Genomic DNA, 27,774 nt, shown 5'->3' with positions numbered 1-27,774 from the left:
CTCCAAGATAAGCTTCAAGCTTTCCGCTACTATTAAACTTCCATCCGAAGTTAAGAAAGAATTTTTGGAAATTTGGGCGATTCACTAAGACGTCTAAGTAGTTTATTACCAAACTTTGTCCGAAATTCAGTACAACAATTTTTCGTAAAGTTAGAATGTTTTTCGTCCAACATGAATTATATTACGAATATTTACACCATTTTAGTCATGAAATTTTTGCAACCATTCTTATTAAAACTATATATTATAATATCATTATATGAAAATAAAAGATTATTTACAAAGAAGTGATTATTTTTGACAAATTGTTTATGTACATATGGTAAGAACCGTTTCATCCTACCAATTTAGCGGAATAAATTTCGAGAAATTGAATTTTGCGACTTATTTTCGGCATTTTTTATGCAAAAAGAAGAAAGTAATTTTCTTATTTCATAGAAAAGTGAAAATCATCAAAACTCACGAAATCTAATATTTCGAAGTTTAATCCGATGCAATTAAGTACAACAAAACAACATAACAAATCAAACGACACCAGAAAATCGCATTGAAGTAAAACTTTGAAGTTTGTGATCAAAATCGATGGGACGATCTTCAGGTTCCAAATATCTTGCTTTCATGAACTTGCTCAGGTATGCAATCAGCTCACAATTGTTTTCAAACTCTGCCAATTTTCGTTTATACTTTTTACGGACGTATTCTGATGCTTTTGGATTGTTCGCTGGAAGAAAGGAATTTGATAGGAGAATGAGATAAACTGAATGAAAACATTGTGCTTTGAGATACAGTAACTGTAAACAGCCAAAAGACCTTTTTGAGCCTGGACATTAGTCATTACAACCACAAGTAGTAAGGGGAGCACGGATCCGTTAGTATGGATGCTAGTGGATGCCAGCAGCCCACCCTAGACAGAATTTGAACCCTGCGCTAATCATTCTTTTTGTTCAAACTCTCACCTCCCACCCTGGCTTTCTATTCCAACCACTAGTTTATAAGTACTCAAGAGTTGTAACCTAGTCAGAAGATTTTGTCCAATCAACGCCCACCTAATATCTTCGTTCTACATTGCAAGTCAACTTTTCAATACAATAGCAATTAAAGTTGAACGAATGGAGATGAAAAAAAACAATATCGAAATACCTTTCAAGTGGAAAGCTAAATACAAAAGTGCCGAACGTTTAGCTGATAAGAAAGGGAATTTTGGTTTTGCACATCCTACACTGGTCACGGATTTGATGACAGCACTGGCCACTGTTTGTTCCAAGTATCCGAGCATAGGTAGTTGAGAAACAGGCATCAAATCTTTCTTCGGTGGTAATTTCTTTGGTAATGTCAAATTGTAATATCTTTCTGGTGATCTGGAACGAAAACAAAAAGCTCGCAATATCAATACAAGCATTACAGTGTAACTTATATATTTACATTTTATAGAGAAGACTGATTGGCAGGTTAACATCAAGCCCAGTGCCTTTCCAGAGCGTCGTGCGCCGGTAGGCCTACACCGGCGGATCTGAAGGGGGTTAAAACTCTATAAACTAAGAACCCCTCTGATCTGCTACTGGCCTACCTTTATTTTACCGTTCTTTCATGTTAGCTGTTAAGTGAAGGCTCTTCATTAATTTTTGCAATACTATAAAAATATAAACCTTTTGAATTCCCATTTCCCCCAACTAAAACGATTGGCCAGGAGTCATTTTTGAAAGTTTAAGGGCTTTACCTTAGAAATTTAGTTTGACATTGTTCATTGAGGAAACAGTAGGCACGTTTTTTATATTCAACTAAGTATGCTTGTTCGCCAGGAAGGATGCACTCATATCTGGAAAAAAGAAACATACAGTTAAAGACAGGTTAACAATATTTTTAGGTTGATGTCTGAATCCCTATTAAAAGTCACGAGCTCGCAAAATCATTAAATTTGTTTAAGGGACAGGTGTGTATATTAGATTGTCTAGGATTTTTTCAAACGAAACCAAGATTATGTGACGTTGGCTCAAGTTTGTATACTTGGCAAAATATTATACCTGTTTGAAAAAGTTTATCAGTGACTTATAATCACTTTAATTGAACTTACCTGAAGTTTCCTTCAAAGTATGTGACGGGACAATAACCTTTCAATTCAATCTCTTGCGGAAAGATCTTCTTTAGGTAAGCGGCTGTTTTCTTCTTCGGAAGATCTTCTTCTACAGGTAATGGATGCGGTGCCAGAGGCATCACATATTTACTTGGACATTTCAAAAACCGTTTCATTTTATCGGAATCAGGAAACCGGTAATATTTTCCCCGATATTCAGCCACCAACTCGTGTGTAGGTTGAGACGAACAGTCATGGAGTTCAAGATCCTCGGCCAAGCTTACAGGACAGTATTCACCGAATTCTCCTAATAGTTTTTGAAGTTTGCTTGGTGTGATACACATGTAATGAATACAGGCAGCCCGTCCTGAAAAGTTAAAGAAATAATGTTGATTATGAAATTTCTCAGCATCGTGGTTCATCATGTTTAGCGGTGGATACAGAATTGAAGGCTTTTTGATAAATTATGCCCACTTCCGAATTCCAAACCTTCAAATCCAAACAACAAGAATCAACGACATGCATCAAGAAAAGATCGCTTTTGGTCGCCATTTTTGTAGCGGTTGATACTTTTAACTTGCTCCCCTGATAAAAATTCACTGAGAAAGTTTGACTTAAAAAAAAACGTGAAAAACGTTTATAGTCCAGGAAAAAATGGCCAAATCCCACCTTGAATGGGACTTTGCGAACCATGGTTTTATAGCTTCATATATACCTCTAGTTTATATTTTTGATGGTTTTCAGGCTGAATAGGTGATAAAAAGTTCGTACCAGGCTTTAATGGGGGGTCTCTATCAATTTTGTACACAAGATTTGCTAGTGGGGTAGGGCACTTTAAGGGCTGATATCAGCCGAAATATTTGCATTATGATTATGAAACTTTGCACACATCAAGCAAATATTAAAATCTTAACACTTCCTCGAAATATCTCCAGAAAATAATAAATAAGAGTAAACTACCTCCAGAGACTCGCTGGATGTATGTCTGTATGTTAGCAACAGCTTCTTGCATTTCTTTTGTGACGCGATTAAAAAGCCACCATTTTGATTTTTCTGCATCCAATGAGACGAGGTTTTTATAACTTTCTCTGTAGAACTCGAGAATAGCTTTCTCTTCACGTCGATAGCAAGCGACTTTGATGGCTAAAATGGTGTGGCTGTCGTGAAGTGTAAGGGTTCTGGTGAAAAAAGACATTGAATTACGTCAGTTTCTTTGAAGAAAAGGAGCACATAGAGCACAAGGGATTTGAAAAAGTTAAGTTGGTTTTGTCTAAATCAACGGAGGGATATCGAAGTAGTATCTTACTTCAAAAAGACTATACCCAGGGTTTGGAAGTCACAAACATTGGAAGACAAGGAAAAAGATTTTTTCTTGAAAACTCAAATTAGTCTAAAGGTTGTTTTACTTCTCTTGTGAGTTAAAATGTTCGTCCAATACCAGCCTCAATCTCATACTTTTCAAGACAAATCTAGTTCTTTTATTGTTTAATTGCACAGGTCTTTTTCTAATAACTGCACAGTGAGAAACTTTAAGCTTAAGTAGAAAAAAATTTCAACTAATGGTTGGTTAGAAAAACAATTCTCAAAAAGTTAATTGGATTATCCCTGTAGCTACGGCACTGATTTTTGAGATGAATAAATACATACTTAGAAGGCGACTTTCGGTCAACCGCTCCACGACGCATAATTTCTTCGTCTGTAGTGTCCAGATAAATGACCTTATAAGGAATGATACTTCGCGTGTGTAACAATTCCATTTGCTTCGATGTCACTGGGAAACCGTCCAGTACAAAACTAGAGACAAATATAAGAAATATTGCATCAGAAAGTGAATCCTGGATCGACTCAAATTTCTCTTCTTTTCGCACCTTCCAGCTAGTTTAGATATAAACACTTTATTTCTTTTTAAATTTTGTTGGCGAACAAAAAAAAGAAAGTGTTTATACCTAAACTGCCTTCCAGCAAGGAACTTTAATTTACTTGTTATACAAGAAAACCTTTTTATAGAAACGCTAAATTATTATTGCCAGCCATTGTTTTGTTGTCCTTCCCAGCAAACCTTGTAAGAAAGCATATTTAGAAATTTCAAATTGTCATTTTTCGACTTTAAGAATATATTTAGGGAAAAAAGATTTGAAGATTTGCAGTATTTTAGCACGAATGACGTTTACACTGCCAAACAGTGCCACAGAATAGTTCCACGAAGGAAGAAAAAACTTTCATACCCTCTTGTATGGCAGACGGGGTCCATCAAATAAAGTTGTAATGCTTCAATTGCTAATTCGTCTGGCAATGGAAATCCGTTCAACAAATATTCTTCGATTTGTTTGACCAGTTTGGTATGCGCATGCGTGCTCATCACATTACGTAATGCTTCACCGATAGACAGACGAACGATACCACATTCTTTTTCAAGACGTTTGGCGACTAAAATATAGAAGTTAAATATACAAGTTTCTTAATCATCAATGTATCATGAACATCAGTGTTGAATGAAGGGTTTTATAACAATAGTGGCCCAGTTTTAATGAGGACTTTATCTGAAGGTGAAGATATTGCGACGCAGTGCCGTAGCTATCGGGGGGGGGGGGTTTAACCATCCAATTTTTCGGAGAAACGGTTTTTTCATACATTTATTTCTGCAAATAAAATTTCAGTTTGAGTGCATTTTTCGGCCATTTTGAACTTACATTTTCAAAAGCCCCACCCCCCAAACCAAGGTCAGTGGTGCATAAGGTGCATAATAAGATTTATAATACGGGTTATTATAAAAATCTTACGTGTTGTTTTGCCGGACTTTGGTGGACCAATAATGGCAACTTTAATTGGAACTAACGGCTTCGGTGAGGCCTGTTGTAAAAACTTTTGTGGTGACTGTATGAAACGTTCTTTGTTCTCTTCATGGGACAAGAAATAGATGTATTGCCTGTAGACCACAGGATGACATGGATTATCTCTTGAGAAGTATGGTGGAAGAACATCACCATCAAAAAGCTGCGAAAGCGAAAATTGATAAAGAGAAAGTTACTTTATTTATAATGGCTTTTGTTACCTAACTCACAAAGACCAGATAGCTGTGAAAAAGAGTATATTTATACTGAATATGGCGGTGGAGACACAAAGGTTGGACATCAGAAATAACTTTTGATCTTTTGGAAATATTACACTAGAGTGCGAACATGTTTACTAAAGTCCATTTGCTATAAGTGGGTACACTTTATTGTTACCATGTGGAGACCAGAGACACTCAAGAGAATTGCTATGATTACGCTGATTCCTATCCGGTGTAGCGGATTATTTTAACTCCCTGAAAAAGATAACTCCCCCAGTCATAATAAACTAATAAAAAAACACTCCCCTAGAGTCATAGTGTCCTCCTGGGTTGGTTCCCCCCACTAAAAATCAAAAATTTTCTCCATTCCCCCCTCTTTTATTTCCCCCACCATATTTCAAAATTTTTCGGTTCCCCCTTCTTTTTTGAATTCCCCCAGCTATTTGAAGATTTTGCGGTTCCCCATATGGTTAACATAAAAATGCCTTAAATCAAGTTTGAAATTTTGCTAAGCTTGAAAAAATAGCCTTGAAAGTGCTGGAAAAATGAAATTGTATTGAAAAGTTGGTTTATCCCAAAAGATTTGCTGATTTTATTGCTTAAACAGGTTTTGCAACAAGATCACCTTTGAAGTTCCCCCAGTCAAAATCTCCTAAATTTATGGTTTTTCCCCCTCTTTATTTTCCCCAGCAAATTTCAAATTTTTCATTTTCCCCCATACTTTAAAAAAAGGGCCAAAATCAGAATCCCCCCCTTTATAAAGGGGGGGGGGAGGACACTATGAGAGTAGAAATTTTCCAGGAAATTATAACCCCCTTAGTAAATAATGACACCCCAAAACCCTTTTTCTAAAGAGGTAGGGAGTTAAAATAAACTAGTTGGATAAGACTCCCACTAAAAGAAGTCATTGTATTGCACTGCATTTCGAACGTTCGAATGTTTTGATTTTCTAGTAAAACTAGTTTCCTCAACTGTAAACAATGAAAAATGGCGATCAGCTTGGCTTTTGTTGGAACACAAAAGACACTCCACTTATCTTGTGTGCAAAGTATATTGGAAGAAAAGAAACAAGGATAAATTACCAACCGAGTCATCAGAAATCATTGAAGAGTCCCATTTTTGGATTAGAAATGAACAATATTTCCTTAAAACTGAGGATCAGAAAATCCTCCAATCAAGAAATGCTTCGACCGAGTAATGGATGCTGCACAAAAACTCATCTGCAAAACACTTGGTGAGAAGGACAATTATCAATCAGTCCTAAATCCAGAGAAAAACATAGCGATTCCATTTCAACCAGTTTATCAAGACCACATCACCTTTCTCAACGTATGGTTCGTTATTGTACATGGCGTTGTAAATTCACCATGTTATTGTATGATTTTTCATCGAACTAGCCCTTTAAACGAATCATTGAAATGTTTTCAAATACAATGAATTCTTATTTTGTGGTTTGTCCTTAAAAAACTGGTAAAAGAGAACGAAAAAAAAACCCATAAGGAAAATTTCTACCCTGTCAATTTTTGAATCAAGCACATCTAGATCACCCAAGGAAAACGACAAACAAGTATACCCAACTCCATCCATCCGACAACTTTGGAAGTCTTCAGGCTCTGCCTTAGATTTTTCTGGTATATGCAGTACCAAACAGACATTCCTAGATTCTAGCTCGACTGAAGTTGGGGGAGTCATTATAAACTAGGGGGAGTCTAAATTTGCTAGGAAATATCAACTCTAGGGAGTCATAATTTACTAGTTTACAAGAACTGGGGAGTCATAATAAACTAGTGTATTTTAACTGGGGAGTCATAGGGAGTTATAATCTAGGGGAGTTAAGACACCGGTAACAAAGAAGAGTGCACACTTCCAATTATAAAATTCCAACCAAATACTGTAGACATAAAATAAAGAAGATAATGATAGAGAACCTTCCTTCTAAAATTTGCAGATCTTACAAACTTTCACAATAGCTCACCTTAACAGGGTCCCATCTCCCGAATCTACTTGGTTTCTTATAACCAGCATTCAACAATTTCTTTGCAAGTGACATATTGATTGGTTGACAACGATCGAAAAGAGCATCACGAAATTCCACTTGTGGTTTCAACATTTGCATGATGGTGTATTGCGTAATGTGAATTTTTCGTGAAGAATCTACATCGAGTCGTGGAATCAAAAGTTCTTCCAGTGCTTCCTGGTAAACGTTGAAAAAAAGGAAACTTAACAAGTGAGGCAGTCAACCTGTCATAAAAAAATATCAATATAAAACGGGTTGCGCCTTGAGTGTTTGCATGTACCATCTGATTAATATGCAGCTTCTCTTAAACAAGAGCATAAAACAAAACCAGTTGAAGCAAGCACCAGATTCTCCCTCCCACAGATCTTACAGATCTTCGTCCGTTGACGGAAAAAAGGCATCTAAAGCTTTGGAAACCATTCTTCTTCTCTTTCAGGCTTTCAGGGCCCTTTTGGTAAATGAAGCGGCCTATTCTTACCGCGACACCTTCTATTTGAGAGACTTCTCCTTCGAATTTTTCAGATAATTCATCTTTGATTCGTTCAATGGCTTCTTCTTCGCTTTCATCATCCATATCATCATCTTCAATCTCACCTAAGGAAGCCGTAACAAAAATTATTTCAGCACTCTAACATTGTGTACAGAAGATCAGTCTGTTCCTCTAAAAGATCCTGCATTGTAACACGCATGCGTAATTTGTCGTTCTTTTAGACCACATGTAGTTAATTCCCGTGATAAACGAAAGGGAATGAATCGCTGGTGGTAGCGGGTGGTACAGTCACTTTCGGTTGGGGTTGTGGACGGCGAAATGTGTCGTTTTTTATGAAATTTGTCGTTCTTTTTGTCTATTTTTAGTAATGCAGGATTCTAAAATCCCCCGTGATAAACCCCCTCGATATAGAAAACAGAAAATGGGTATGGTATATATAGTACCTTAATCCCATTAATTTTCACGCGCCTTTCATTTTCACCTTTCATTTTCGCGCCTCTAATTTTCGCGCACATTATGAAATAGGATATTCACACACCCTTTAATTTACGAGCATCTTGTAATGAAAAATATATACGTGAAAATGGCAAGAGAAAGGTATGAGAATCGAAACCTTTTTAATCATTTTTATTACACACTTCAACCAGACCTTAATTTTCAGAGGTATATTATCATAATTAAAGGAATTAAAGGACGCGCTATTAGGATATAGTATATTCTTGCACATTTGTGGTGGTCACGCCTTTTATTTTCGCGCACGTTTTCTGCGGTTTAATAGAGTATATTTATCACGAAAGAAGAAAAAGAAATGATTTTATATAGGCGGAAATTGAAATTTGTTTGGTACTCTTTCCTAAAAAAACATGCTGTAACATCAAACATTTGATTCCTCAGTCTAACCTACAACAGACCACAATCGACAAGAAAAGTGAGTAGAAAATCAACTGGCTAACCCTTTCCGTGTCAAAATTTAATTTATGCTGTTTTCACTTTCTTTTCACTTTCATAACCGTTTTCTAAAAGGTTTTATACAAAATAAACCATTCAAACCAATGGTTTTAAAAATCAGCAAGTAGTTGTAAATCTTTTTCATCTCTTGAAAAAGATCTGTACCAATTTCAAGCTAAATTTCAATGCTTCATTTTCGTTTCTTATTGAAAAACCAAAATGACATGTATATTGGTCAATGGCACGGAAAGGGCTAAAGTCGAAGCTTCTTTTGACACCAATTTTACAATAACTGGGTTCAAATTTTTTCAATTAAAGCAGAGAAACTACCAAATTTCCAACGCTATTATGCTGTCTTATGCAACGCGTCCGTTAGAACTTGATTATAAATTGATTAAAAATTTGGAGAAAAAGGTGGTACCTAGATCTTCGATGATTTCCATTTCGATGATTTCATCGAGGTCGAAATCTTCATCTTCATCTTCTTCTTCGTATTCTTCTTTCTCACCTCCAGCCGCAATGAAGTTCTCCTGGAAAAGACAAGAGGGGTGAGATAAAGAAGATATCGATTACATGTTTTTTTATAAGAAAATCTAAACATTTTTGAGAATGTTCTTTATTAATTTCGCATAGCGAAAGTATTACAATCGATTTTCTGTTTTCGTAGTGCTAATTTGCGCTGTGATTCTCTTGACTATTTTCAGGAGGCCTATTCCCTTTAGGGAAGGCCTATGCTCTTCTTCTACAAGGTGAGTGTAACCAAGGGTTGGTAAACATTCCTCGTGAGAGCTTTTTTATGGCTGCTTGAACACATTACACTTTTGCTGCTGTAGCTATATATATTTGGGTTTTCTGGTACCTTATAGAGTATTTAAAGAAAGAGGTTTATCATTCGTTTACTACTTAGTGTTTTATGTTTGTGTAGTTACTTTTACAGTGCTCAGTTGTCAGTAGTATAAATAAAAAGTTTTTGGCTTCATTTTCACCGCACACCACAACAACTGACAACAGAACCCTTCAATACAAAATCGCAGGTATAATATTTTTTTAGGTGTTGATAGTGAGATGAATATTAAAACAGATTGTTTGGCACAGCCAATAGACCTTTTCACCTTTGATGTAATTTATACCGTGAAGGTAACTTGCATCAGTTTTGAAGGAAACTTGCATAGCCCACAAATGAATGAACTGGCTGGTCATTAAAATACAAAGTTAAATCAAAACAAAAATTGTAAGGTAGAGCTGCGAGCGGAGCTACGAAGTTAATTTGTTTTGAAATCTCGCTGCTTTGATTGGTCAGTCATTTGATGGCTATGCAAGTTTCTCTCCACTGACGCAAGTTACCCGACTTCACGGTATGCAAGCAGCCATTCTTCATACAAATCATAGATTGCCGAAACAGATTTGCATACTTTTGCACATAAATGTCATTTTTGAAATGATTTATCTTTTTTCAATCTATGACTTGTATGAAAAATGTCTACTTGCATATAAATGACACCAACGAAGGCTAAAAGGTCTATTGGCTGTGCCAAACAATCTGTTTTACTAAGTGATTTTTAGAAGAAATAATTTCAATATCCTGGTATTCCCACTACTTGATACACAATCAATAACTTTTTCCAATTTATGACCAATCAATAATCAATAGGTAGGTTGGATATCTATTACCAAACCTTTAGAATTGGTACGACCCACAACATGGCCGGAACAACGACCCATATGCATGACACACATATGACCCAAAAAAAGGGCTAAACCCAAATAATTTTCAGCCCTAAATTATTGATGTTCGAGCCATTCCGGCCAGAAATTCTTTGATTTCAAGCACGCCCAAAACATGTGACGGTGGAAATCAATATATATCTTATCCACCATTGATCATTGTCGGAAAAACTTATTGATTGTAATGAGTGGGAGAGCGTTAAATAGACCTTTCGCTAGTCTGTAGCTGGCAAAGCCGCCTTACTGAACCTCCAGACACAAAATGGCTGGTGTCAAACGAGAAATCTTTGTACCACTGGACAATCCTAAGACGGGACCAGATGTGAATCACTCTGTTGCTGGGTAAAACAAAAGAGTCTGTTTGTCCAGTGTTTTAAGAATTTGCGTAACGTAACACTGGACAAACACCTGGCAGTATGATAATATTTTTCAGCATCCTACAAAAGCGCACGCCAGTCTGGTGCATCGGGGGTAGATGAAGTTCCAACATCACAACAACAAAACACAAAAAAAAATTCATAAATGAGTGTACTAGATATTTTCTTATAATTGTTTTGATGCTGGAGTTTTTGATTGTATTTAACTTGACATTGCATTCCTGAAGGGGCCATCAACAAGCCATTTTCAATTTTTAATGACATTTGGCTGTTAACGGGTAGAGAGAAGTTGACCCCATGCTGCTAAGAAGATTTGCAAAGGTCAAGGTGTTTTTTTCTATAAGCATAGCTTTGCCTTTCTATAAGCATGCATTTTGATATCCAAACAATGACTGTATTGTTTAATACAATGCGAACCTGATAATTCTGTCTTGGCCAAGCCTTGGTTGAGCTTTTTTAACATATTTCATTTGGTTTAATATTGCATCAAATTTTTGGAACATTTGGGCTAAAAACAGCCATATTTTAGTCAGTTTATTAATTGATACTTCCATCTTTCAATATGAAAGAATTCAACTTAGATTGAGCCTTTAGGCATATTATTTTTCGAGCATTTATTTTTTGAGTATAAGTTCCACTTGTATACTTTGTAAGTAGTATAAATTCTGAAGAAGTAAAAAGTGCAGATAAATAAAAATAGTAAAATTAAAATGAATAAATTTAGTCTAGGATGTAAGATTCTTCTTATCTTGTTCTCTTCAGTACCTAACTCGAGATATTGATCTTCAAAAAGCGCAAAAACTGGACAAAGCAGCTGTTTCTGGCTGAAAAACAATGTTTTTAAGGGTTAATATCTCGAGTTAGGTACAAATCACCTATTATACTTGCAAATATATCTCTAATCTTAATTTTTGAGAGCTTTCCAAAAATATACAACAGGTTTCCGTTTTCTCAAGCTAAAATTTTCATTAATTTTTGACCCTATGATTTTTGCCTGAGACCGTTATATTTATCCGAAAATCACACCAAAGTGTCCGAAAAAAAATTTAAGTAATTTTGATTCCCCTACCCCTTAGCTTTCCAAAAGTGTATAACAAGTGACCAAAACAATCGAGCGATTTTACAAATTTCCTCTACCATCACGTTTCACACGTCGTTGTATAGCAAATATCCCCCTGCTTGACCTCGTTATTTTATGGTCAATATTTCTCAATTTTATATCCCTTTCAAACTTTCAAGGTTCGAAGCATTTTCTCTATTTCGTCATACAATGTTTGAATATTATGTGAAATGTTCGACTTCCTAGTCGTCTTGTTTTATTTTGTTTTAAGCCTAAATGTTTAAAATGTTCTTATATTCACTATGTTGTGAATATTTCTCTGGTTGCTTTAGAGTCCGTAAAAACTTAAAATAATGTTCTAGACATTGAAGCGTTATGTTCTTGTTTTTCCATTTAGCTTAAAGAAAAATTAAGCAATTGTACTGGTCAAAACTGACATGGTCAAAGACATGGTAATGGCACTTTCCACGCCGAATTACTTAGCCTCGGGGCTGTAGGCACGCCAAAATCCTTCGCTCTATTAGCTGCTAAGCTAATTCGATATCGTTGTCCAGCCCGAATGTCTATACCTATTAATCAAATGGACAGAATGATACATAAACTTACATAATTTTCTTTCTTTCGTTGTTCCCTCTCTTTAATCTTTTCACGTTTTCGTCGAATGCGTTCGGCCTCCTAAAAGTGAACAAAATATTGAAAATCATATTCCACGGCCACAACCAATCAGTAAAATCAAAAATAAAAAATTTCATTAAATGGTATCTTAGTCTCTTCCTTAGACAACACACAAAATGATTTTTATTGGACTCGGCCTTGCTTATAGGAAATTCGTATGGAATGACATTCTAACTTTTTGTCAGCGCAAAACTAACTTTTAATATATAAAGATTGTTCGAAGCGAAATAAAGTTTTTTTATTGGTCAAACGTGAGACTGACGTCATTTCCAACCAATGAAAATGATTCCTGTTAAAATTTCGTCTTACTCTTAATTTGGTCTCAGCTTGATATTTCCTCTCTCGCTTTGCTAATGTTCTTTCTCTACGTGCTTTCCATCTTGCCAAGGCTGCTGGTAGGAGGCGGTCAACGATATTCTTGTCTTCACAAGTCAGCGCTATGCAACCATCAGGGAAAAAACCCTCTGCAGCTAGGTATTTCGCTTCTTCAGCATTTCGTGGAAAACCTTCCAGGATAAAACCAGTAGACCTAAAAATAACAACATTTAATCCTCATGGAGCTGGGAAAAGAGCGGGAAAGAAGAACATAAAGTCCTCAGTTACAGGTCGTCAACGTTAAAGTTGAGGAGCTGAAGGCCAAAAGAGAAAAGAGAAAGATGAAATCTTGAATCAACCGGTGGACAACATTCTATAAAGCTGCAGAGGCGAGTACAATAAAAAAGCCGTAAGTTGTAAGTATAATCGCACGATGGGTTATTTTTTCTTATTTGGCACGCCCTCAAAGAGAGCAATTAATCGTTAATCACACTCTCTAATGCCGCGCCAATGTTTGCAAAATTGATTTTAATGTTTTTTCTTATATTTTTTTTGCATCGAACGTTTTAATTGCAATCGAAATTTATTTTGTAAAAAAGGAAATCAATAAACAACAATAAAAGAAAGACATAAAGAGAAGAGAAAAATATAAAACTCTCAGTGTAATTTCTGTAATTTACTTTCCTAACTGTGAAAAAGTAATGAAAGCCATTGCGCGATTAGCTCGTAATCACATAATAACTCGTACAATTCGAAAATTGCACTCGTGATGTTTTTGTTTCGAATTTTCCTCGTCCTTTCGGACTCGGAAAATTAATAACAAAAAAATCTATCGTGCAATTATATTCGAATTGCACTCGTTATCATGTGATTACATATATTTATTGGCGATTGGTGCATTAAATTACCTTGCATTCTATTTAAAAATTTCAAATCATAAATCTTACTTGAATGGTTCTTTATTCCACCAATGTGGTAAAATTTCATCCAATGTTTCTTGCATTAACATCTCCTCTTCCATAACATAATTCTTGATGTTCTCTTCAAATTCTGTCAATTCCACTATCCCTGCTTGACTATCTTCCGGTTGTAATGTTTCTTCGGATGGTTCTGCAACATCTGTCGTTGAATTACTGTTCGAATCTGATGGTGGTGGTTCTTGTTTCAGATCTGGTACAACCATTGTTATCTCCATTGTACTGTCTTCTTTGCTTGATGATGATTCTTCAACAGTAACTAATTCATCTTCCCATTATATAAGAAATTAATTTTTTTTCTTCAATACAAGAGATAGCACGGGAAAGTTTGTGATCGAAACACACTCTGAAGTTATTTAAAATCTTTATTTTAAAAATTTTATGAGGAAACTTTTAGTCGAAAAATCAAATATATGCAGGATTTGTGCAAAATAAACTTCTCATAAAATATTTTCCAATACCGTCGTCATCATTTTCATTGTTACTCTTCTTCTTTTTTAGTTCTTCTTCTGAATCTTCCTTTAACATTGCCTCTGCTGCCGCTAACCCCTCTGATGCTTGCTTCTCTAATGCTTCTACAAATACCAAACAATTTTTAAAGATTTCTAATGAGAACTATCAATGGTGTGATCATCGTTAAGCCACGAAAGAAAAAAAATAAAACGAAAAAAAAATAAAACGAAAAAAAAATTGTCTCGTTACATAGGCCGGGCGTCATTGACAAGTGACAATTTCGTCTTGTTCCAAAATATCGCAGTCTAGCATGATAAACGACTAAATATAAAACAGAGTAGGCGAGGTAAGAAAAGCTGAAAGGTATTGTCATAGTTTATCAAAACCAATATTATACTGCTACAATTATCGTACCGTATTATTATATGATAGAACAGGGGGGGGGTATCGAGTCAGTGTACTGGCCCATAGCTGGTGGGGTGGTGTATTTTTTAGGATAAATTGAGTTAGTACAGTGTACTAAAAAGGGTGGTGGTCTAATTTTTTGGAAAAAAATCCAAAAATCAAGTTAGTACCCTATGGTCCAGTACACTGACTTGGTACCCCCCCCTGGATAGAATTTTAATCAACATATTACTGTCTGGGACATTCGTCTTAAAAGGTCCATCTAAGAAGTATATTATTGATGATCTCTAGGCAACCTCTACCGAATAAAAAATTATTATAAAGAAATGAACGAACCAATCATAATCTTGTATTCTTCATCATCTTCATCTTGGTCTTCTTCAAATTCAAAGTCGGGCCCAATCTTCTTTTGTAATTTCGGTAACAATAGCTCTTGCAAACGATCTTTGAACGAAATATGCATTAAACCGAACTTCTTAGCTAGTAAACGTCCATGTAAAGTTTTTCCTGACCCTTTAGGACCAAGAAGGATAAGGCGGATGGGCGGTGGCTATAAAAAGAAAAGAATGCAAAGTTAAAATATACTTTTTCTTTTACTGGGAGAACTTCAGGCTAATTAACGACAAAAATATCGAGATTATCGAAGGTATTAAAAATAGGATATGGTTAAAATACCTTATACTTTTGCTCTAAAAATAAGAGCAAGTTAAGGATAATTCCAGACTGAAGGTTCTGAACAATAAAAACAGGCGATTCTTAACATAAATTTGCTGACTCTTTTAAAATAAAAGGGTACTGAGCCAAACAGGTTAACTTATTTATCTCATAGTAATTTTTATCAAACGCTTCTCATTCCAACCTTGTTAACCTGGGAACAAGGTCGTAGATATGAGAAATTCAAAACATGAAACAACGGACCCAAACCAATCAAAAAGACAATTAAAAAATTCTAAAACTGTCAAAACCAAAGCAATACAAACCTTGACTGGCCTATCATCTGGTAAAAACGATTTTGGATCTTCTAAAAATCTCTCTTGTACTTCAGGTGAAGACAAGAAATAAACTTTCTCTCGATACTTGACAGCTGTATCTGCAGCGCCTGGCCATAAGACGTTTCGTTCTTTCAACATGACAGGACAATAGTGTGCAGTTTCACCGAACGGTTTTTGTTTGTTTGGATCTTCATCACCTTCATCATCTTCATCTTCATCAATGGCTGCAAAATCTTCTTCTTCTTCATCCTGGTCCATCCCTGTGTACTCCCAACCACGATATTGGTATGATGCTATTTGAGAAAAACAAGATAACTGTGTTATTCAGTAAAGGAATATTGCACTGGGATAAGGCAAAAGGGAAAAGCGGAAATGAAAAAAGAAGCATTAAAACTATAACGGTGCCGTGATGTTTAGCAAAGGCTTCATACACTAAGCAATTTTTTGTCAGTCAGTATATTGACAATATATTGTCAGTTCCGTTTACAAAGAAATTTGGTAAGTTCCTTTTTATAATAGAGTACCTAATGTTTAATTTGTACATTACGGTCTCCAAACGATAAACGTTCATTGCTAAAATATTATATAGCCCATTAATCTGTTATCATTATCAAATTGAGAGTCTGCTAAATTGCGTGGGTTGCGTGGGTGCGTGGGTCAATATTTTTGCGTGGGTTAATATTTTTGCGTGGGTCATTTTTTTGCGTGGGTGCGTGGGTCAAAAATTTTTTTGCGTGGGTCAAATTTTTTGCGTGGGTCAATTTTTTTGCGTGGGTCATATTTTTTGCGTGGGTCATATTTTTTGCGTGGGTCATATTTTTTGCGTGGGTCATATTTTTTGCGTGGGTCATTATCTCTTGCGTGGTTCAAAGTTTTTGAGTGGGTCACTATTTTTTTGGTGATTTTTTAGCTAACTCGATTTTTTTACCAAATTAAAACTTTCGAGTTAGCTAACACGTTTTTTGTGTCAAATTAGAATTTTCAAGTTATCTTATACAAAAATGTGTTGTGTTTATATCTACGAAAACTAAACAAAAGCACACAGTTTTTATGTAGTAACACCTTGTGGTTTATTTTACATAGCTGCACTTATTTACTATAACATTATACAGAATCAACACACACCCGTCTAATTTTTGTAGACACACTTCAGGATCACACTTTTGGATTTTAGCATACTATATTTCAGGATTCCAGTGTCATGGAAATAAACACTATAACTTTAAGCAAAAAAAAAGAGATATGACCGCTTCTTTTCTTTCTATGGAATTTTTTCCTCCCTTTTTCTCTTGCTTTGAAAAAAAGTACAGCGTCTTTATTTCGTCCAATTTTTTAAATTGGCCTTTAATGAGTCTGCTAAATTGCGTGGGTTGCATGGGTGCGTGGGTGCGTGGGTCGATATTTTTGCGTGGGTCATTTTTTTGCGTGGGTGCGTGGGTCAAAATATTTTTTGCGTGGGTCAAAAATTTTGCGTGGGTCAATTTTTTTGCGTGGGTCATATTTTTCGCGTGGGTCAAATTTTTTGCGTGGGTCAAAATTTTTGCGTGGGTCATTATTTTTTGCGTGGGTCATATTTTTTGCGTGGGTCATATTTTTTGCGTGGGTCAAAATTTTTGCGTGGGTCGAAATTCTCTCTGTAATTCGAAAAAATACCTTCCCTTGAAATTCGAACTGGTCACATCCAAAATGTTGGATGTGTTTTACATAACACGTTTTGGTTTATTTTGTTTATTTTGCATAGCTGTAGCTGTCTTTTTATAAGAGGAACTTTATACACGTTTTTTTTATAAGAACGTCAAAAATTTTCGAAGCCTTCGGATGTTCTTAGTTTTTTGGATTTGAAGCCTAAAAATGTTCTTAAAATGTTCTTATTTTCAGCATTTTTTGAGCATTTTGATGTAATTTCTTAAGAAATTGCATGTTTTTAAGTCTCCAAGGCCTTAGTATGTTCTTAGAATGTTCTTAAATTTTTGGGCCTCGAAGCCTTATGTTCTTATATAGTTTGTTCTTATATAAAAAAACGTGTAGAATCTTTTTAGAAGCTTTAAAGCTTCTTATAGCAACGCTTTAATCTTTTGGGTTTCCTTTGAGTGTTAAAGAACAAAGCAAATGGCGACAAAATCTGAAAATTTTTCTACAAAAGTTATATTCATTAGGCGACCGATTACTAAACAATTTAATTGTTGTCAATTATTTTGTCCATCCCACTTGTAATTTCTTTAATTTAAGTACATTAAAGGTCAATTTAAAAAATTGGACGAAATAAAGACGCTGTACTTTTTTTCAAAGCAATAGAAAAGTTATATTGTTTATTTCCATGACACTGGAATCTTGAAATATAGCATGCTAAAATTCAAAAGTGTGATCCTGAAGTGTGTCTACAAAAATTAGACGGGTGTGTGTTGATTCTGTATAATGTTATAGTAAATAAGTGCAGCTATGTAAAATAAACCACAAGGTGTTACTACATAAAAACTGTGTGCTTTTGTTTAGTTTTCGTAGATGTATACACAACACATTTTTGTATAAGATAACTTGAAAATTTTAATTTGACAAAAAAAAACGTCTAAGCTAACTGAAAGTTTTAATTTGGTAAAAAAATCGAGTTAGCTAAAAAATCACCAAAAAATAGTGACCCACTCAAAAACTTTGACCCACGCAAAAAATAATGACCCACGCAAAAAATATGACCCAAGCAAAAAATAATGACCCATGCAAAAAATAATGACCCACGCAAAAAAATATGACCCACGCAAAATTTTTTACCCACTCAAAAAATTTGACCCACGCAAAAAATGTTTTGACCCACGCACCCACGCAAAAAAATGACCCACGCAAAAATATTAACCCACGCAAAAATATTGACCCACGCACCCACGCAACCCACGCAATTTAGCAGACTCGCCTTTAATGTACTTAAATCAAAGAAATTACAAGTGAGGGTGGACGAAATAATTGTGGGAATAATTGACAAGGATTAAATTGTTTAGTAATCGGTCGCCTAATGAATATAACTTTTGTAGAAAAATTTTCAGAAAAATTTTCAGATTTTGTCGCCATTTGCTTTGTTCTTTAGCACTCAAAGGAAACCCAAAATATTAAAGCGTGCTATAAGAAGCTATAAAGCTTCTAAAAAGATTCTATAAAGCTTCCTCTTATAAAAAGACACTCCTTTGTTGGAAACATTCTTTCCGACCTCGTTTATTGGAACAAATTCACCATATTATATTATTCAGAAAGTACGGAACTGTACAGCTATGCAAAATAAACAAAATAAACCAAAACGTTTTGGATGTGACCAGTCCGAATTTCATAGGAAGGCATTTTTTCGAATTACAGAGAGAATTTTGACCCACGCAAAAATTTTGACCCACGCAAAAAATAATGACCCACGCAAAAAATATGACCCACGCAAAAAATAATGACCCACGCAAAAATTTTGACCCACGCAAAAAATTTGACCCACGCAAAAAATTTGACCCACGCAAAAAATATTTTGACCCACGCACCCACGCAAAAAAATAACCCACGCAAAAATATCGACCCACGCACCCACGCACCCACGCAACCCACGCAATTTAGCAGACTCTCAAATTGAAATGATCTAAGTTGTCTAATGAAAAGGAGACAAAAAAACATTCAGAACAGAAGAAGCACGAACTAGCAACGTGCTTGTATGCACCATTTTGCTGCTTTCCGAGCAAAGTGCCGTTTATTTGGAAGAAATATCCAATATCAACTAATACAGGTTTGGTAAAAAGTCAAAAATCTAACCTTCCATTTTCTTAGTTGTGTCATTGAAGGCTTTCGCTTCCTCATCTTGACACGAAAGCATGGTGATATCTACACTGCCCTTTTTGAATGATGATGCCAGCGCCACCCAATCACGCTCAAAGTTTTGTATGGACGCTTCGAATGCTTTCTTTTTTTCTGTATCTTCCTCGTTCATATCTTCCATTGGCGATCCTTGTTCAGAATGGAATAAATAATTGTTGAAGTTGTGTAAGCCGGAAAATAAACTTGAAAATTTCATGTTTTTTATAAGAAACTGTATAAGAATATAGGGCTTCGATGGACAAAATGTTAAGAACAAGTTACAAACATTTTAAGGCTTCACTGACTTTAAAATGGACATACTCACAAAATGGTGAAAATAAGAATAAATTGAGAACATTTTGAGGCTTTAAAACTCAACAAAAAGTTAAGAGAATCTGAAGGCTTCGAAAATTTTGGATGTTCTTTTCACTTTAGAGCCAAAACTCAGATATACGCATTGAGCTGTAACAATGAATCATTCTAACATACCATTCCTATGTTTTTTATTCCATCTTTCGACCAGACATTCGTTTTCAGAAGAATCGTCATTAAAAACGAAGACGTCATCGGGAACAATACCACGATCTACCATCAAATTGTATTCTTCTTTAGTCCTTGGAAATCCGTCGATTATCCAACCACCAGCACTATTTTTGACGAAAATGAAGAAAGTAAATGAAATATTACTCTTAAAAAATCAGTAGAAAAGCCACTTGGAAACAGTCAGAGTGTCATAATTTCAACTAAATCTAAAAAAACGGAATAAAACAAATGGATTCTTGAATTACACAGTTTTTTGAGAGAACTCTTTTCATACGAATCACAAAAACTCGAATTTACAAAACGTTAAGAATTTTATAAGAATTATGCTAAGCCTCGAAAGGTTTTTTTTTTCATTTAGAATTTTTTGTTCCAATTTTTATCCATGTAACACAATCATAAAATCTTATTGGTTGAAAAGGGAATCAGGTGACCTTCCTTGGCAAAGAATTGAGTTACCTTGGTCCTTTGTCAGTGCCTTCATACATTTTCAAGAAAACTCTTTCTACGCAATCCACGTAATCGTCAATGGTCAACTTCATCTCTTCTTCGGTCAAAACCTCGCTTTCACTTGCCAATAGTTCTTGTACCTGAAGAATGGTGGGGCTCGGTAAATGATATTTCAAGTCTGTATAAAATCTATATTTTATAACGTGATTAAATAATATTCTAATAGTACATAGAGAGGGGAATTTCAGCAGGGGACCAAAACTCTTTTTTAGGACGAAACCAAATGAAGTTATTTCGAAATCCTAAACTATTTGAATTCATTTTCCAGTGCCGTAGCAACTGGGGGGGGGGGGGGTTAAGGATGCTATGCCCCCCCCCCAATAATTTTTTTAAAAATGGTTATTTTGCAAAATGCAAAAATGTTCTTTTTTAATTTGTCATAATTGTCTTTTATGTGCATGTTTTGAGTGTATTTTAAGCAATCTAGAGCTCAATTTTCAAAATCCCCCCCTCGGGCCAAACCATGGTTGGCCCTCGCGGTGTCACTAAGCTTCAGCCCCCCCCCAAATATGAAAATGCTTCCTACGGCACTGTTTTCGCATTTGACAGGCCAGCCGAAAAGCCCTTGCAAAAGTCTTCAGGTCGAAAACTGAAGTTAGACAAAGTTAAACAGTTACAAAGTCAAATTGGTGATTTTTACTTATGAAATGTGGAGTCCAATGAAAATTATTAACACATTTGGATAGAACAAAAATGCTGAGTAGAAAAAAACTAACAGAAGATTCTAACAAAACCTATCCTCGAAATCACACATAAATATATGTCGAGTTGAGGTCTGAAATATTGAAAGCAAACAGAGCAAAGATGTTTTATAGGGAAAGAGAAAAGAGAAATTGTAGAAATGAAACAAACCTCTAACGTATTTTCATCAACTTCTTCTTCTAAAGAAGAAATTTTAAGTAATAACTTTAATCAATGATCGAGTTAAATGCTTTTGGGAAAATTAATTAAAGAGATGATTATTGACAGTCGAACCAGCCGAATCAATCAACTGATTTGAGTTGATTAAATCATCTAACTCATCGAGGAAAAAATACACAAGAGTTGTCGAAAGCGGGTTGCTCTCTAATTCGTTCAAGCTTTATGTTATTAGAACTAAATTCCAAAACCTCCCATTATTCATTTGGTCCATTGTTCTCTGCCAGAATTTATAGAGAGAATCAATCCGATTGAAGCCTTTATTGTATAGTTAACATTTAAAACATCAAACAAAAAAAAACACACTGACCATCTCCTTTTGTCGCTTTCACTTTGGCGATAATCGACTCCAAAATTCTTTCCTTTTTATTCTCAATCTTCTTCAATCGAATATCTTCACTATCAGGTGTGGCAAGCTCACCGACGTTTATCACCTTGAATACGAAGAATATATTTAAATCTAGAATCCATGTAGCCAGTACAATGCTCCATTCTAAAGGGATAAGGCAATTATCTTAAAATCATCTATTGTTTTATTTTCAAAATGCATGCGTACGTTTTCATTATATAGACCACTAGTTGTTTTCTCCGCAATATACAAAGAGTAATGAAAACAGTTATATGGTCGGGAAAAGGGACGGTGAAATTTACCGTTCTTTATTTTTTTTGTTGAGAATTTGGTCCTTCATCATCCCCTCTTATTAAGATTACCTGTGCTCGATATCTGTTCGCCAATTTATTGCAGAGAGTTGTTTTTCCAGATAAGGATTGTCCAAGGACAAAGAGTTTGCAAGGTGGCGCAGGCTGTGGAGGACGAATATATTTTCTTGGATTTTCAATGAAATTCTCCATAGATTCCTCGGTCGCCATTAGGAAAAGTTTGTCCATAAAACTGAAACAATTAATGATAATACTCTTTAATTCTAAACACAATTTGAAACGATTACCAATTCTAAATGCTTTCATTTCGTTCATTGGTAGGCTCCCGGTATCCATTAACGGATTCTTGCTATTTATATACTACCGATAGATTTTTAGAGGTCTGCGATTCAGAAGTTCGTTTATAACACATAATAGAAAAGCTTGCAAGGAGCAAAATGAAATACGGTTCTTTGGGTAGGTACTATTTTTGAAATTATGAATGAAAATGACAATAAAACTATATGGCAGGCCGTTCATTTGGGATTAGAACAGAAGGGCATTACAAAAAAATAAAGCAGAAAACAAACCTGACAGAGAACTCTGGCTTTCCTATAGTAACTGATCCATTAGCCAGTGAAACAGGGCATAATTGACCCCAGCGACTACGCCTCCAACGAAAACCTGAAATTCAAAACGGTTTTTTCGTCAGAATCTCTAGGAAAGATAGAATTTTATCATTAGATAGATTATTATACAAATAACGCTTTTTTATGGGCGTTATGATTGTTTTTGCCCACAAAATTGGCGTCAAACTCACTACAGTTTTGATAATAGTTTTATTACTAGAGTTTATCACTGTTTAATGACATGATATCAAAATTCAATCTAAATCTAGCTTAAAATTGTAGATGAAAAATATTACATTAAAACACATTTTCTTCAGAATCTCAATTAAAACTTGTACACCTTTTAAGAACACGTGATACAAAAAACCTCATTAAATCCGTTACCGGGTGCGATCATTTCAGAAGCAGCAAGGGTTCTTAACATATCCTCTACATCCGTGTCTTCAGTAATTTCTTCTTGTTCTTCACTTCCTTGTAAACGAATGGGCGTCACCACAGGTTGTAAAAGGTTCGTATCTAATCGCGTTCGAAGGTTCTAGAATATCAAGATAAAATGATTCAAAGCTGTGGAAACAAGCTCAGAACTATTAAATCTGAAAAATCACAAACGTTAGCAAATCTTCGCAAAAAAGTACCTCGGTTAATCCCTCTCCTGGCGACATTGAAAAAGGGAAATATTGGGAAATCAGAAGAATAAAAAAAACAAAGGTTTTTCATTTGACGGTTAGACTCACCCCTTAAAAAGACTATAGAATCTACTTCAAATCACAAAAATTGACCTGCATCGTGCATAAAAGGTCAATCAAATGTAAGGTGTTTCTTCAAAGAATTAAAACCTGCACGTTTTTCAGGTCTGGAAATGAACTGATTAATATTTGTTAACCAAGCACAATTTTAGTTACAGTAAAAACAGTTTTTGCAGGTAATGCAGCGTCCAGCTCTAACACTTTCTTTTGGTCTTGAACATCAATGTAATCCTAAAATTGAACAAAGGTTAAAGAGAAGAGTCTAGAAAGCTGATCATTAGGGTATTAAAACAACTTAGACTAACTTAAACTAAGCAGGATAGATGAACCAGATGAATGCCACGAAATTTTATTCGTTTTCATAGCATCATTCTTGATTCTTTTGGGCTGGTGCTAAAGCTAACACAAAATTATACGAAAATTCCAAGATAATCATAAGTACGTGAACAAAAACAGTAGTAGTTACCTCAACTTTTGGCAAAATGTATTTCCGAAAGTCACCGACACTGGCGACAACATTCTCTGGAAATTCTTCAGTCCTGGTCACTAAACGTTCAACAACATGTTTCTTATAATCTGGGTCTCCTTCGAAATCTTCCACCACTCCCTATGACAAGGTGATGATATTATAAAAATAAATGAAATAATGTATTCTCAAACAGATGATTCAAAACACAAAGCAAGTTTGATGCATTAAGTTTAGTAGTCATTAGCCACAGTAATGCCACTGATGAATAAATTGATAATCCATGAAAGACACACATTCTTTCATACTCACATTATCAAAATTAAAATCTTCAATGTCATCTTCTAGTGAGTCGACATCATCATCTTCACCATCTCCCTCACCTTCACCTTCCTCCTCATCACCCATTAGATCCTCGTAATCCATCAATCCTCGTAATTGCGGTACAATACGATCACCATCGATATCATAAAACTGTTTATCGTACAATTTATTGGTGATTGGATCATATTTGTGACCTTTCAAACGATTACAAGCATCAACGTCTCGTAACTAAAGATGGAAATGAGTGGCTAAGAATAATTACCATTAGTACCAGAAAGTTTATGAATTTGACGCTTATTGTCTTTATAGTGTGCAGAGAAAGTCACCTTGAAAACTTAATTAGTTTCTAAATAACCAATACTCAAGATTATTAATAGATTGCAGATAAATTAAAACCACTTTGTACATCTTGGGAATATCCTTTTTCATGGTGTCAAAAAAGAATGTTATAAATGTCATGAATATGTGTATTGATATATAACCTTAGTAAACTAATAAACAGCAAAGGTTTTAAAAGAGACAACTGATCTGAATGCTTGCCTATTATTTAATTGGTACACGCTATTAATATAATAGTAAAACGCACTGGGCTTAACTTCGGATATGCTTCAAATTATTCATAGGCTCAATCGTGGCAACCAAATCGGACCATTTTTGAAGTCTCCAGGCTGCACTAAAGTTTTTGTGACACACAGACGGACACATATTGTCAGATTCTAGCTCAACTGACGTTTAGAATATTAAAAATCAAAGTTGGCCACAAACCTTGAGATTAATGATGTAATCAGGAGATAATTGCAACGAAGACAGAAATTTCATTTGCTTCTGAACTGAAATTGAATCTTGTATCAACAATGGAAAACCTTCCAATACATAACCTTTAAATGGGAAAATGAAGGATTGATATTCATGTAATTGATATTTTATAATAACAAGTTTATATATATATAACTATTTGACCAAAGTGTCACCTATTTAATAGCCACTTATAATATTCTAAACATATTCACTCAATTTAAGCTATGGCATCAACAACCACAGGTTGCAAAAGGCTTGTATATAATCCTGTTTGACCAAATTTAAGGTTTGGTCACCATTAGCCCTGTGGAGTCGTGTTTATTGAATTTTAAAACTCCAGTATTTCCACCTTTTGTGAAAATTTATATGATTTTCGACTTTTAAGATTGTTTGGCTTAAAAAATCGATGTACACAACAAATTTACCTTAAGGTTATTAAAACCTATTGGATTTTAAGATGGAAATACAATACTTGAATATAGTTGAGACAGAAAAACTTAAACTAGAGCAATAGTCATTTCTTACCGTGATGTTGTACTTCTTCGCAAACTAACATTTCACTCAAAACATCCAATATAACTTCTTCTGTTAGCTCTTCACCTTTGGTTAATAACTCTTCAGCCTAAAGATCATAAAAAAAGAAAACAATGTAGAAAATTTAGTCAAAATTGAAACCATCCTATTGCAAGGAGTAATATAATGAAATAAAGAATGGGAAAACTTACAATCAAGAATAAACCAGAAAATCGAGTGAAAAATTCAATCTTAAAGTGATAGATCTCTGACGGTGATTATGATTAATTCATATTTTTAAGACTTTAAATATAACAAATCTTTTTATGCCATTGTAACTTATATTTTTAACATATCTAGCTAACAGCATATTTAAAACATTTTCATTTCATAACTTTTAGGTAGAATTAGGCTTCATTGTCTTATATGCAAATAAATCACTAAAACTAGAATTAGAGCTTTAAGGACACATCACTGCAGCCCATGGTGCAAAACAATAATTGATGAAATCTTTATTTAATTGATTCATATATGACATTATTTAACTTTGAAGAGTTAAAACTTTTAGGAATAATCTCAGGAAAACTTTTTTATTAAATGAAAAATACCTTGATCCCATTTGGAGTCTTATTTTGTATAGATCTTTCAATAGCTGTCGTAACTTGAAAATAGAAAAGTTAACAAATTTAAAACAGGTCAATCCCATAACAGAATTAATCCAAGTAAAAAATCAGCATTCGTTTGCACCATTGAAGATTGAAATCATTTTCAAAATTGAATCCAGGACTGCTCCCTTCAAAACAAAATAAAATAAATAAAACAGTATTGAAAATATTCAATACAAATAAAAATGGACTACCTGTAACATGAACACATTTCCAAAACTTGGCAAAATATTTTGCTAACGTAGTTTTGCCACTGCCCTGAAATAGAAAAAAAGAAAGAAAATACCTTAAAGGGATAAAAAGATTAATGGACAAACTTTTGTTACACACAAAATGTTAAACTAATGAAGTGCTAAATATCATCTAAAATTTTAAATTTTAGATTTATAAAAAGGCGTTAGCTATATTATATATATGAAAAACTTACAGGCTTTCCAAATATTACAAAACAAGTGGGTTTTGCCATGAGATATCTTCTTTCTGACTAAAAAGTTGAATACAGTAATATATCTTCAATATTAAGGACAATCATTTTCAAAAACAATCTTCTTCAGTCAGATCTCTCTAGGAGATGATAATTTTAGACAGTTTTAGATCGTCTTCTTGTTTTTATGGAGAAAAAGCACTAATTGTTATCAAATTTGAATGATTTTGAAAAAATAGGCTAAATTTATATTACCTCATCCTCACTGTATGCATCGTTCTCATATTTTTTGGTTTGAAATATCGTCATCTTTTATCAAATTGGAAACAGCTAAAGTTAAACTATATATAAAATTTTCTTTATTTCGGATTTAGCACTTCTGAAAAAGAACAAAAACATGAGTTTTAAAAAAACATGTCATTCTTTTCTGGTTTAGAAATTGTGCCCTCCTTTTTAACATTTCAACCAATGTCGGATGGTGTATTCACATATATGTTCAGTTAAAATGCACTACTAAAATCTGTTGTTTAAGGGTGTACTACTGAGCTCTGTCTCAATAGATAAAGGATTGAAGCATTGGTTGAAGAATGGCAAACAAAACAAAAACAATCTGCAGTGAAGAAAATTAGTAAATATTCCGTTCTGCGAGAAAAATAAAAAACTTTGAGAACCTTTCCCTCCATCTTTATGCATAAAAATTAGAAAAAACTAATGAAGCAATTTCACACAAAGTCCAAAAAAAACCCATTTTTAGGCACTTTTTGGCCCAAATTTGCCCAAAAATTTCTATTTTCGAAAATCGGGCTCCATCACTTTTTGGGAATCACCACTTTGCATCACAGTGCAAAAAATTAAAAAAAAACTAATGTGCCGATCCCGAGAAAAGCTTGTAACAGACAAACGGACACGGTCAAATTAAAGGACCTGCAGGTAGGTCCAAAAAGTAACAGTGATAACGCATTTACTTGTAGAATTCTCTCATCAGCATACCCGAGAGAGAAAAATCTTGAAGCTTCAATAATAGCAATTAAATACCCGTCATCAAACAATCAAATTGAAACGAAAATTTCACAACTTTTTAGACATGGAATTACCGAGAGATATTTGCAACAATGCCTTGTATATTCTCATGAGTATTAGTGCAATTATCTCTACTTTTTGCTTTTTTTAAATTTGACGTAACATTTTATTTGAACGTTTTACTTGTATACCGTAGAATGGTCTAATAT

The 27,774-nt window shown here is 34.5% G+C and overlaps 1 protein-coding gene across 1 annotated transcript; it reads right to left on the bottom strand.

The window, feature by feature from the left end:
• Positions 1–154: 154 nt before the first annotated feature.
• Positions 155–26,942, bottom strand: LOC136810415 (adenylate kinase 9-like). Its single transcript, XM_067066981.1, has 34 exons — positions 26,801–26,942; positions 26,549–26,605; positions 26,316–26,379; positions 26,065–26,117; positions 25,469–25,565; positions 24,911–25,023; positions 24,134–24,373; positions 23,822–23,962; positions 23,512–23,586; positions 22,994–23,144; positions 22,571–22,664; positions 22,053–22,233; positions 21,652–21,775; positions 21,276–21,304; positions 20,373–20,503; positions 19,863–20,020; positions 19,332–19,523; positions 15,546–15,850; positions 14,902–15,115; positions 14,169–14,282; positions 13,678–13,975; positions 12,725–12,944; positions 12,347–12,415; positions 9,000–9,108; positions 7,619–7,734; positions 7,099–7,317; positions 4,852–5,065; positions 4,297–4,498; positions 3,719–3,865; positions 3,032–3,249; positions 2,072–2,438; positions 1,718–1,816; positions 1,141–1,358; positions 155–721 (listed from the first exon to the last, which is right to left on the bottom strand). Exons 1-34 carry the CDS (start codon positions 26,852–26,854, stop codon positions 525–527), a joined length of 5,280 nt encoding a protein of 1,759 aa, XP_066923082.1. The 5' UTR covers positions 26,855–26,942; the 3' UTR covers positions 155–524.
• Positions 26,943–27,774: the final 832 nt, after the last annotated feature.

The sequence above is a fragment of the Clytia hemisphaerica genome, unplaced genomic scaffold (assembly GCF_902728285.1).
Source record: "Clytia hemisphaerica strain Z4C2 unplaced genomic scaffold, Clytia hemisphaerica genome assembly, whole genome shotgun sequence".
Classification (NCBI taxonomy): Eukaryota; Metazoa; Cnidaria; class Hydrozoa; order Leptothecata; family Clytiidae; genus Clytia; species Clytia hemisphaerica.
The sequence above is the reverse complement of the archived record's forward strand: the minus strand, read 5'-3'. Positions and strand labels throughout refer to the sequence as shown.